Below are 13,075 nucleotides of genomic sequence, written 5' to 3'. Positions count from 1 at the left end.
TAATAGTCTTCCTATGATTCCATGCTCCAGAAATAACTACTGATAGATTGACACATATCCTTCTCAACATCTGTAAATACATGCAAGCTCATGCTATACATAGGATTCTGAACCCTACGTCTAATTACTAGGTACAAAGTTTAGTGAGGCTGCTGAGGGTAGCAGAGTGGAAAGACAGAAGGAACCTGGGTGTCTGATGACATCACTGAGCCACTGAATTAACCAACCCTGGAAGCTCCTTTCCTTAAGATTTCTTGTTATTGGAGATAATAAATTCCCTTAAAGTTTAAGCTGCTTCTAACTGGATTTTGTTACTTCTGCCAAAAGCATCCCAACTATCTGTCATTCTCCCAGACAACTTGGCCTATCTATCCCGAAAGCAAGTATAAACCTACATAAGTCTCACAATAATAAGGAAGTGCAGACTTTGAACAAAATAAAACCTCATGCATCATGCTGTTACAGCAAGTGAAACCAATAAGCCTTGAAACTCCTGTCATCAGGTAAGTGTAAATGACGTCAGTTGTGCCAAACACAACCTGTTACATAAGATGGTTTGTTTTAAAACACACATTATATTAAACTGAACATTATGCAAATTAAAAGCCTAGAATTCCAAAGGAAAATTATGCATTTAAAAAAATGCCAGGTACATGTCTGTTCTATATATGTACCATTACTAATAAAACTAAAAAAATTAATAATATTTGTGGAGCATTTAGTATGTGTCAATGCTGTGCTAAGTGCTTTACACTGATTTTTTTTTTACATGCTGTGAGCATTTTTCCCCTTTAAACTATGTTAAAATACACATAACATAAAATTTGCCATCTTAACTGTGTGGAAATGTACCAGTTCAGTGGTGTCAAGTATATTCACATTGTTGTGCTATGTGCTGTAAGTTTCTCTCTTTCTTCCAGTTTTACGGATATATTTTACACTGATTAATGTACTCACTTCAACAAACCTATGAGACAGATACGGTTACATTCCCATTTTACAGATGAGGAAATTAGCACATAGAAAGGGTAACGTGTACCCGAATAACCAAGCTAGTATATACAATGCCATTTGTAAGTCCTTTCTTCTCATTCTTCAACCCAATCCAATCTGGCTTCATTTCACCCCACCCCTCTCTCCACAGAATTTGCTTTCAAATACAAGAAATTCATTACTAATCTCCATTTTGGTAACTCAAAGGACATCCTTCAGTCTTTATAACTTAATACTTAAGTATTACTTAAGCACTTGCTCTCTGGCCACTCGATAGCATATAACTTAATACTTTTCCGTGTCTTTTCATGGTACTACTGGTGATCTTTAAAGCTGTTTCCTGTAGCCTCTTCTTCTTTTATACTTTCTGCATAGGTCATAGCATGCATTCCCAGAGCTTTAATTAACGATCCAGTGATGGTGCCTAAACATGGGTCTTTAGCTCAGATCTCTATCCTGGGCTTCAAACTGTTCCTTCAAACTGAGCTTCAAACTCAGTGGCACTGAGATCAGTACAACTAACATCTTCACTTAGAGATCCCAGAGAACTTCAAATTTAACATGTCCAACACTAAACTCGTCTTCCCTCCAAATCCATTCTTCTGCCAATGTTCCCTTCTTCTGTGGCCCCACCGACCCATCAACTGCCCAAGCCAGAGGCCTAGCAGTCATCCTTGCCTCCACCGTTGCCCACCCTCCATCAAATTTATCAACAATTGAGTCTACCTTTCAAATATCTCCCGAATCTCCTACTCTCCTCCATGCTCACGGCCATCGCAGTAGCCAGGGTCACCGCAGCTGCCTCCTATCTGATCATCCTGTATTTCCTTTTGCCCACTTCCAATCTACTTACCGCTTTGCAGCCAGGGTAGTCTTTCAAAGATGCAAATCTGGTCATGTCAGTCCCAGACTTAGAATTCTTTAGTGGCTTCACATTGACCTTAGAAGGACAAAGTGAAAAATCTTTAGCACGACTTGGAAGGCCCTACGAGATTGTGCACTAATCTATGCATCCAATCAATGTCATCTCTCCCCACTTCATCCTTACTTCCACTTTAGCTAGAATGCACTTCTTTCAAATTCTCTACACACCATACTCCTTTTCATTTCCAGGCTTTTACACGTGTCATTTTTTACCTGGAGTACGGTCTGCTCCTATAGGCCATATCCCAAGCTAGCTAACTCCTACACATCAGTAAGATCTCAACTAAGAGAGGTCATTTCCTCCCTCAACCCCTCAAACTAGGTTAGATCTCTCTGGCAACTAGATCAGGGCTTAATACATAGGAGGTTCCTAAAAATATTTGTTGGCTTGGCTGAGTAGAAAAGAAGAATGAATAGGTAGGGAGGGCTTTGATGGAGAAGCAAGCAGTCAATAAATATTGTTAAATGAATGAGTAAATAAATGAATGAGTAAAAGCAGGAAGATTTGTTTAACGAACAATTCTATTTTTTTCCTGGTATAATATTAGTGCATTGGGGGAAATAATATTGGATACCATTCTACAAAGAGGAAAATACCCAGTTGCAAGATCAGGAGGCATTATTTTAAAATGGGTTCCAAGCTATAACATTTCACTAAAAAATCACGTAAGAGAAATCTATGAACAACTATACGTCAACAAATTAGGTAATCTAGAAGAAATGGACAAATACCTAAAAATCACGTAAATTACCAAACAAACTCAAGAAAAAATAGGAAACCTCAATAGATCTGTAAACAAGTACAGAGATAGAATCTGTTTCAAAACCCTCCCAACAAAGAAAAGTCAGATATAGCTTCACTGGTGAATTTTACCAAACATTTAAAGAAGAATCAACACCAATCCTACTCAAACTCTTCCAAAAATAGAAGAGGAGGAACATTTCCTGACACATTCTATGAGATCAGCATTACCCTGATACCAAAGCCAGCAAAGACACTACAAGAAAAGAAAACTACAGACCAACATTGCGTATGAAGAATACAAATGGAAAAATTCTCAACAATGTAATAGCAAACCAAATCCAATAGTACATTAAAAGGATCATACAGCAAGACCAAGTGGGATTTATCCTAGGAATGCAAATGTGGTTCCATAAAAGAAAATCAATGTAATGCATCATGTTAACAGAACAGAGGGGGGAAAAACCACATGATTATTTCAATAGATGCAGGAAAAGCGTTTGAAACAATCCAATGCTTTGATGATAAAAATACTCAAGTACGTAGGAAGAGAAAGGAACCTCCCTAACATGATAGAGGGCATTTACCAAAACCTATAGGTAATATCATACTCAGCGATGAAAGACTGAAAGCCTTCAACCTGGAAAACAAGATAAGAGTGTGTGCTTTTTGAAACCAGAGAGAGGTGGTAGTTGAACAACACTGTAAATGCACTAAATGCCCCTGAATTGAATACTTTCCAATTAATTAACTGTATATTATATGAATTTCACATCAATAAAGAGATTCATTTAGTAAATCATTTGTTCATTTTGGTTTACTGATCTACAAGCTATTACCTACATTTATAGGGTAATTAGTTAAGTGAGAGTAATAATTTAGAGATTACATTTTAACACCATGAAAAACAAACTTTATTTTCAATTCAAGATAAATGTGAGATAAAAGTCAAACTAAAAGCCTAAAAACTATTCTTATGAGAGCCTGCAAATTTTCCTCTCAAAATTAGAACATTCTTTTAAAAATTGGAAGCCAGATGGTCTTATACATAAGAACAAATCTCAATGTTAAATCCACATGGGATTTAAAAGTTAACTCTGCTGCAGCTGCAGCAAAGCAATCATAACTGTAGTCACCATGTTTATTTTTCCTTCAGTGATGTTTAGAGCTGTGTTTCTCAAATTGGGAACTTGTTAGAAATACAAATTCTCAGGTCCCGCCCCAGATCTCCAGAATCAGAAACTCTGGGGTTGAGGGCCAGTAGTCCATTTTAATAAGCCTTCCAGGTGCACACTCAAGTTTGAGAAGCACTAGTTAAAACCAACTGCACAAGTCTTGGCCAAGTGAGGCTGCTACAAGCGTTTTCTTACCGGACATTGTTGGGTCATAAGCGTTGTGCTATTTCTTCTAGTTGTTAACGTGTCAGCTTGGAATACCTGTGAATTATCACTATGAAAAAAAGGAAAACATTTAAAATCCATTACAAAACTTTTTTTTAAAGAAATAAGATTCCAAATACTTAAGAAACAATGCCATTAATGTAAATGGCTTCTTTGGGGCGCCAGTTGTGCAGATGGATAAATTGCAATAGGTGTGCACGTGCACAGCCTTAGTTGGCTGAGCCTCAACAAGTGTCCCTGTAAGGGAAGAAATTTTCAAGCATGCCACTTTACCTCTAGTCATGCTACCAAGAATAAGTATAACTTATTGTGGCCTTGGAAATGCATCATTTTCTGTGTAAACCTGTAACTGACTTAAATTTATGACTGAAGCTATACCATGTGCGATACCAACTCCCTCTCGACTGTGAAGCTTTCACACGAACAAGAGGGATAACCGGTAGAGGTCGACAGAACTGAGATTTTCACAGGTATCTTTTGTTTGATGAAAATGTTTTTAACTTAGTTGCACACACTCAAAACATTAAGAGGGTTCACGCAAATAATCCAGGTTCCGGATTTCTAGCTTCTCTTGAAAACTCTGCAAGACGTGGCCACACCGGGCCACGTTCCCACATGGCAACCACAGGCTGAAGCCAAGCAACCGCTGCCTGCTGAAGATGGGGCTCGTCTTTCTCTGCATCGATGGCGCCTCGGCCTTATTTGGGCTTGGGACCCCGAAAACATCTTCTCCTTTTTATGTCTTTTTTTTTTTAATTTTTAAAAATGTTTTTATTTTTGAGACAGAGAGGGACAGAGCATGAGCAAGGGAGGGGCAGAGAGAGAGAGAGACACAGAATCCGAAGCAGCCTCCAGGCTCTGAGCTGTCAGCACAGAGCCCGACGCAGGGCCCGAACTCCCGGACTGTGAGACATGACCTGAGCCGAAGTCGGACGCTCAACCGACTGAGCCACCCAGGTACCCCTTTATGGCCTTTTTTATAACTTTTTATTTTGAAGCAGTTGAAGACTCACCATAAGTTGCTAGACTACAGAGGGTTCCCGTGTACCTTTCACCCAGGTTTCCCCAAGGAGGATAAAAGTCATTGGTAACATTTCCTTCATTTTTGCCATATCCACTCAGGTGTCAAGTCTTTCAGGTTTTGCCTCTGTAGCTGCTCATAGGGCCATCTTATTCTTTTTAGGCTCCCTGCCCAAAACCAATTCAAAGCCTTTTTACTTTCCTGCGGACTTTGCAATAGTCTCATTTGTCACTTCATCTCAGTTTTGCCCCTGCCACAATCTACCTAACAGACTACCAGGTCACCTTCCTGAAGGACAGCTTGCTCTCCTGCTCACAATATTCAGTAATTCTCTTCATTACCGTGGGCTGAATTTAATTACATTCATTACTATGACATTCAAAGCCCTCCACACTTTAGCTCTAGACTTTTGGATGTGATGAACTAGTAAGATTTCAAAACAAAATCTTGGCACAAACGTACAGTTGCTACCAACTTTATGTTGTGAAGTAAAGTCATCAAAAAAAAAAAAAAAAAAATCCCAGGGGCGCCTGGGTGGCTCAGCAGGTTAAGCGTCTGACTTCGGTTCAGGTCATGATCTCCCAGCTCATGAGTTCGAGCCCTGCGTTGCGCTCAGTGCTGACAGCTTGGAGCCTGGAGCCTGCTACGGATTCCGTGTCTCCCTCTCTCTCTGCCCCTCCCCGCTTCATGCTCTCTCAAAAATGAATAAACATTAAAAAATTTTTTTTTAAATCCCACCATTTACCAACACCACCACTTCACTTACAAGAGGACATTTTTTTTTTGAACCTGCGTGAGAGTGGGGGAGAGGTGCAAAGGGCAGAGGGATGGAGGAGAGAGGGAGAAAGGAAGACTGAGAGAGAAAGAGAGAGAGAGAGATAAGGAGAGAGAGAGAGAGAGAGAGAGAGAGAGAGAGAATCTTAAGCAGGCTCGAGGCTAGCATATTCTTGGAATGCTGTCCCAGCTCTCCGGCTCCCCTCTTCCCGTCTGTATCCTATCGATCCATCAGAATCCATCTCATATGCCTCCTCTCCAAGAACATTTTCCTTATCCCTCAATCCTACTGTCATTTCTCACTCCCTTCTTTGCATCTCCCTAGCACTTTCTTTCCCTCCCTAAGCACAGATCTTAGTCTATCATATATTTAAATCCTTTGATTATTTATTTTCCCTATTAAGTTAAAAGCTTACTGAGTCATAATACATCTTTGCAGCATAGTAATTTGTATATAACAGGTAGTAACTCAATATTTTATGAGGGGATATGTGGTATGGGTCTAATGTTTACTTCCTTTTCCAATCATTTTTCTCTATGAGAACAGGAAAATATTCTAGCAGTCACAAGAAAGCTGGAGGGACACTAATGGGTTACATATTTGCACTCTTGTATGTGAGGGTAATTCTTAAGGCTGGCAATTATATTCTCCCCTAAATTTTTGTCACTCAATTTTAATAAGACTATAACTGAAAGAAATCATTGAGGAAGCATAGATTTCAATAGGTAGGAGTCACTCAACATGAATTCATAAAATCCTAGGTGATACCTACAACTAAGTGCTACAACTTCAAGTAAAGACACTGTAACTAGATACAGGTTCAATGCACCACATCAGATGAGAAATAATCAGCTCTGTCTAAATATCTAAGCTACAAGATGTTTATGCTAGTTATATCCCCAAAGCAATCATTCACTACAGCCACTATTGCCTTTCCAGGTTTGTACGAATTTAATAAGCCAGATAGTTGGCAAATTTCTTCTGCAAAGGGCCAGACAGTAAACATTTTGGGCTTTGTGGGACATACAATCTCTGTGGCAGCTACTCTGTCATTGTAGTAGGAAAGTGGCCATGGGCAACAAGTAGGCAAATGGGCACAGCTATGTTCCAATAAAACTTTATTTACAAAACCAAATGGCAGGCTGGATTTGGCCCACAGGTAGTAGTTTGACTTTCAAACAGTTTAAATGCAGGGCCAGACTAGAGGTATTTACAGGGGGAAGGCACTGGCAGAAATCCCAGAACTTACTAATACTCAAAGGGCCAGAGAAGTAAAAGGAAAAAAAAAAAAACTACCTTTAAATAAGGTTATTGACACCAGTAGTGAAGTCAGACAAGTAGATGGCTAAAGGGTATAAAGAACCAAGAGGTTCAAAAGTTTTGACATCAGTATTTTTGATTTTTAAAAAAATTTTTTAATGTTTTTATTTATTTTTGAGACAGAGAGAGACAGAGAGCAAGCAGGGCAGGGGCAGAGAGAGAAGGAGACACAGACTGGGAAGCAGGCTCCAGGCTCTGAGCTGTCAGCACAGAGCCTGACACTGGGTTCGAACTCATGGACGGTGAGATCATGACCTGAGCCAAAGTCGGACACCCAACCAATTGAGCCACCCAGGCTCAGTATTTTTACTGAGCCACCCAGGCGCCCCTGACATCAGTATTTTTATTAATACGAGACGTACACAAAACAGTGCAGGAACTTTTTTGAAAAAAAAAAAAAAAAAACAGTAATTCTTATATTAAAGAGTTAATATTTAAGGAACAAATTCTGCGAATACTGGTGCAAGAGATTGTGTTCATACACAGGAAGCATCAAGCAAAATTGGAAAATTACTTGAAAGAAGTGCAACAATATTTAATGAGCAGTGAAAAAGGCAAGACAACAAGTATTAGAGGCTCAATTTAGTGAGAAAGCGAGGGAAGTGAGCAGTGTACATATACAACCAAAAAGAATGGAGGTGAACTTGAATTCTAGTGTAATTCTACTCCAAATTGTTTTCCCTGCCGTGTCACTTTCCTGACCATGCTCTAAACTGGCCATAACAGCACAAAATCTGCCCTCAGGAGATCATTTGGCCAAGTTCCCTGACATCAGGCATGTCACATATCATCTTCGGGTTACTTCTTTATGACACATGAGAGTCCCTGGACTTGGTCCACCTTGTGGTTTCTTTATCTTTAACTCCTCGTAGATAAATAGGTAAACTGATTCTCACCTTTCTGTACCAATTTCGCTTCATGCATCAGGAGCTTAAGCGACAGAATTTGACACTGTAAGCATGCTCTAATATGATAAAAATAAAAACTTTTAATCCTTCGCAGAACAAAACAAAGCATGAAGGGATAACTGCGATCACTCTCCTTGTTTCTAGGACTGCTTGCAACTTGTTTTTTCATTTCATAAAGGCTTCCAATAAAACCAACATTCTCCTCAAGTGCTTTCTTCTAGCAGAGTGGGTCCATAGCAATTCATTTTTTCATACAATAGGATTAGGGTCTATCCTGAATTTATAGAATGTTCTCGTTTTCAGCTCAACATGAACAGCTGCCTCCCCTTTATTTTTCTATCTGCCTATTAAAAAAGATAATGCATTGTTTTTTTGATTAATCTTAGTTTGCATTTCCTTTTGGACCAGTATATTCTCCTTTGCCTCAAATGACCAGAAAGCTGTATTTGGTTAGTTAATGAGCTTAGAAGTTGATTAGTAGTGGACAAAACACTAGCTTAGGAGTCAGGAGACACAGGTTCCTAGTACTGGCCCTACTACGTCATTTTAGAGACTTATGGGCCTCGGTTTCCTCATACATTAAATAAGGAGGGTAGATCTGGTCTCTGAGTTCACATCTAACTGTTGTGATTTATACCTATCAATTAGTATGATGCTAGCAAAAACGAGGAACAAAGTTACTAACACAGGAAGTGAATGAATTTTTCAAACATTTTTACAATACTGATAAAACTTTATGATGCTATGATGTGAGAGCCAAGATCTCACTTTCAAACCCTATTTTAAGAAATTATAAGCTTGTGCCATGCCAGATATTGGATATGTGCAGGAAAAACAGTTAACCATCAGGTCAGTGTTTCTAAATCTTATGTTTTCCATTATCAGTCCTCAAAGGAGTCTTCCCTCCCCCTTTTTTTAGAGAGGGTAGGGGCAGAGGGAAAGGGAGAGAGAGAATCTTAAGCAGGCTCCATGAGATCATGACCTGAGCCGAAATCAAGATTCGGATGCTTAACCGACTGAGCCACTCGGGCGCCCCTCTAAGGAGCCCCCCCCCCTTTTTTTTTTTTTTTTACATTTTCCCTCCAATTACTCCCTCTTAAAAATTCACACAAAATTTTTGTATGTATAGCTGTGGTTTGTACATAAAAAGGCAAGATGTTTTTCACCACCCTCCCCCCAAGAACGAAGTTGGGGGCAGTACCGGCCATTGAGGATGCAACATTTAGGAGATCAAGTTTCTGTGGTACCTAAACTTTTTGTTCAAATAAAAACTAGGTGTAAAAAAAGGTCCAAGCTTAGTTGCTTGGCAACCTTTTATGATGGCTGGAGGTGAAGGTCAGAGGTGACAAAGTAGCTGAGAGAATGACAAAAAATTACAGTCATTACAGAAGATCTGGAGGCAAAGGGTGGGGAACACTCAGTTTCTTCAAAGGAGTGGGTAAGAGATGGGGTGAAGTTAGAAAAAGTCCTGCTCCACACCAATAGGTTGCTGCTTTTGGGTCCCTGTGGACTGTCAGAAGAGTACGTTCAGGTTCACGTGTGTCAACCTCAGGGTAGGTGTGCGCTCTCCCTCCGGCCAGCCCAACCCACTCCTCCCCAAGGCTGAGTGTGAGATCTCCAGACAGCAGGAACACGGGAGATAGCTGCAGAAGCTCGATGAAGAAAGGGATGGGAATGCTATCGTAAGTCACTGTCCCCAACTCCTGCCACCCACCCCCTGCTATCTCAAGCCTGCTCACCCAAGCCCACTGATCAAAGGGGCGCTGTTGGATCGTTTCAGCGAGTCGTCTGGGGTGGCTGAACTCTGCAGCAGCTCCAAGTCTAGGTCCATTTTCTCTTGTGCCATGTCCACGTCGAGGAAGAAGCTACTGCTTGGTCCGAACTTCGCAAGGTTTTCTGGCTCCCATTCACATAAGGACAAGTCAACTGGGTGAGGAGAGCAGGGAGAGAGGAAAAGGGGAAAAAGAGAGGAAGCACCACCTTTAGACGAGTGCTCACCTTTGCAGCCCTACCATCCCTAATACCAGTGGGCACAAAGCGTGGCAAGACTGGCTCGGACCCTCGGACCCCCCACAAGCTCCGGGTCCCTAACGCTGAGAAGATACCCCACCTCCAAGTCTATAATGAAAGTGGGGAATTTATCTTAGTCACCTCCACAATTGTTCGCCCTTATTTCCCTCGGCCAAGGAAACCCCAGGGGACCCTTTCCGGCCCAAGCAAAAACTACAACCTGTCGCCTCCGAGAATCAGTTGGGTGCCGCCCCTCCGCACATGCGCCGGACGCGCGGTCCGCCGACGCACACTTATTACGCAAGCAATGAGGGTTAATGAGGGCGCTTTCGCCAGCCTTGCGGGGGCGGGGGGGGGGGGGGGCGCACGCGCAGTCAGAGCCGCCTTTTTACCCTTAGCCGGGTTCTCTCTTCGCTCTTCCTAGGGGCGATTCACCGTGGTTGTTCCTCCGCTCCCATGTGAACCGCGGGATGGTTTCGCTGACCGCTATTTAGGAAAGAAAGGGTGGGGAGGAGTAAGGGGTACGGGAGCGCCGTCTTTTCTGCTGTGTCTAATATAATATTGTTTTCTCAGATTTGATCAGCCAATTATCCCCTTATAATTGAGACCTACAAGCTTGTTACCTCTGTCCTGTTAAAGCCAACACTACACATTTGTAGTTTTAAAATAATGCAATACGTCTGGGGGGTGGGGGGGAACAACCCAAGACCTGCCACCTGCTCCCAAAGTGTCCTGGTAGGCAAAACATAAGAGAACATAAGGGAAGGGAAGCAAAAATAATATAAAAACAGGGAGGGGGCCAAAGTGTCCTGGTAGGGCGCTAATCCAAATGAATCAACTGTGCAGACAAATCACTGTTTTCCATGTGGTTTCATTGTTTTTGTTTTTTACCGTAATCATAAGTGTATATTTTTACACTAAATACCATTTATCTTCTCAAAGCTATACATCTAAGAAAATGATTTGAGTTAAAGTAGAGAAGCTTGTTTGCTCAGAATAAGTGTCTCAGAATTTAATATTCATCCAAATCAGTGTTTCCATTTAATAACAATGTCATGGCTCAAACATTTTAAGAAGTGCTCTTTTAGAATTTGTCAGCACCAGTTTAATGAGCCACGGAATACTGAAATCGTAACTCCATGCTAATAATTTTGTAAACCATACCTTTTAAGAACCGTATAGAGAACTGGCAGAGAAGGCAAGTGAAACTACTGAAATGATAGTCGTTAATTAAAATAGTCACTACATGGTATAGCACTTCAGAGTTTAAAAAATGTCTTCATATACTTGTCTCAATTGGTTCAATCATGAACCCTGCTCAGCTAATTACTGGTGAATGTAATGGGATTATCTTGAAACAGTTCATGACAAGTTAATGACATGAACGATCATAGTCATTCTTCATTCATTCTGAGAACAGAATAAGAAAAACTTAATTATATTACCAGACATGAGGATGATTTGGAGTCTCCTGACGTAAGACAGGTTAACAATAGCTACCATTTTTTTACGCACTTAATTATATGCCAGGTACTGTCCTAAGCACTTATTAAAAAATTTTTTTATCCATTCTGAGAGAGAGAGTGCAAGCATGTGCATGTGGGGGAGGAGCAGAGACAGAGGGAGAGAGAATCCCAAGCAGGCTCTGTGCTGACAAACGCAGGACTCAATCCCATGAACCGCGAGATCATGATCTGGGCAAAATCAAGAGTTGGAGCCTTAACTGACTGAGCCACCCAGGCGCCCCATAAGCACTTTAAATATGTGATTGCATTTAATGCTTACAGTAATTCTGTGAGGTAGGCACTATCACAATGCCCATTTTTCAAAGGAGGAAACTGAAGCCCAGAGGGGTTACTCAAGCGACAACTGCTAAGTGGCAAAGCCAAGAGTCCTCTGCTGTTCTATTTAAGTGAAAAGACAGATGAGGTGCGTCTGGATATTTCTCTGGATACTATTTCTGTACTCATAAACACTTGATAAATCTTTTTAAATTATTTTATGAATAAATGCAGATGTAAATAACCTGCCATTCACAGCCATCTTGTAAAGAAGGCCAATTACTTCTATTTTACAGTTGATAAAATTCCAGAGAGATTAATGGCACATAATTAGGTAGCAGTAGAATCTGAGCTGGTACCAAGGTCTCCTGAAAGCCACTGTTAAAGTTCCCAGGGTACCTGGAAAATTTACGAAAGATGGTAGTTAAAGCTGAGTAAGTCAGGGTGGATGTCAAAGGCCGTGGTTAAATACAGAATGGGGTCAAAGCCAAATTGAATAGCAGAAAAATAGAGAGGGAGTACATGAGAAAAGAACTAGATCTTACTCCCACTCTGCTGCTCATTTTACTTTTCAAAGAGTTTGTTGATATTCGTGGCAAGTAATAAAGTTTAATAGATATATTTTGAATGAACAGACAATATCATCATGCCTAAGCATTACAGATATCTAATTTTTAAAAATCGAAGTACAACAACACTAAGAAAATAGATTATAACATGACCAGGAAAGAGCAACCAAGAGACTTGCAAGAAAAGGGGTAGTAATATGAAACAACTACATACCCAAGATGGCAGGAAGTTTTCAGCTATTACCAAAGAGGAGGAACTCTCTAACTAAAGTGTAGCTACATGCCAGGAACCTATAGTCCATGCATAAGTTAGAATGTCAAAAGGAACGAGTAGTACAAAAACAATTCTGTATACTATAGTGGCAAACACAATATTTGAAGAAATTATTTTTACTTCTTCCCATTTTTATACATGATTATACCAACCTAGCTGTGTTTCATGATCAGCTCCTGCTGTTCCACAGCAATATGCCATGATCTCAGATTGCCATTTTGCTTAGATCTATACCTTGCCACTTATGCTACTCCTGTCTTTGAGTGTCCCAGTCTGCTGCCATCTGTGCCAGGCCTCTTCATTATAAAAGGTGACCCACAAATATGTGATAATCAGTTGTCTAGTTTACCAGTTGTTA

The 13,075-nt window shown here is 40.6% G+C and overlaps 1 protein-coding gene across 8 annotated transcripts in view; it reads right to left on the bottom strand.

The window, feature by feature from the left end:
- Positions 1–10,393, bottom strand: part of LOC123594165 (P2R1A-PPP2R2A-interacting phosphatase regulator 1-like) — a 102,834-nt gene extending 92,441 nt beyond the window's left edge. For all 8 annotated transcript variants that reach the window (XM_045470836.1, XM_045470838.1, XM_045470839.1 and 5 more), the window contains exons 1-4: positions 10,314–10,393; positions 9,823–10,009; positions 4,030–4,108; positions 1,847–1,933 (exon numbers count right to left, since the gene is read on the bottom strand). In XM_045470836.1, the coding sequence (XP_045326792.1) occupies positions 1,847–1,933; positions 4,030–4,108; positions 9,823–9,929 (273 nt within the window). In that variant the 5' untranslated portion in view covers positions 9,930–10,009; positions 10,314–10,393. The remainder of the gene's footprint in view (positions 1–1,846; positions 1,934–4,029; positions 4,109–9,822; positions 10,010–10,313) is intronic.
- Between the last annotated feature and the right edge of the window lie 2,682 nt (positions 10,394–13,075).

The sequence above is a fragment of the Leopardus geoffroyi genome, chromosome X (assembly GCF_018350155.1).
Source record: "Leopardus geoffroyi isolate Oge1 chromosome X, O.geoffroyi_Oge1_pat1.0, whole genome shotgun sequence".
Classification (NCBI taxonomy): Eukaryota; Metazoa; Chordata; class Mammalia; order Carnivora; family Felidae; genus Leopardus; species Leopardus geoffroyi.
This window is presented reverse-complemented; position numbering and strand designations above follow the sequence as displayed.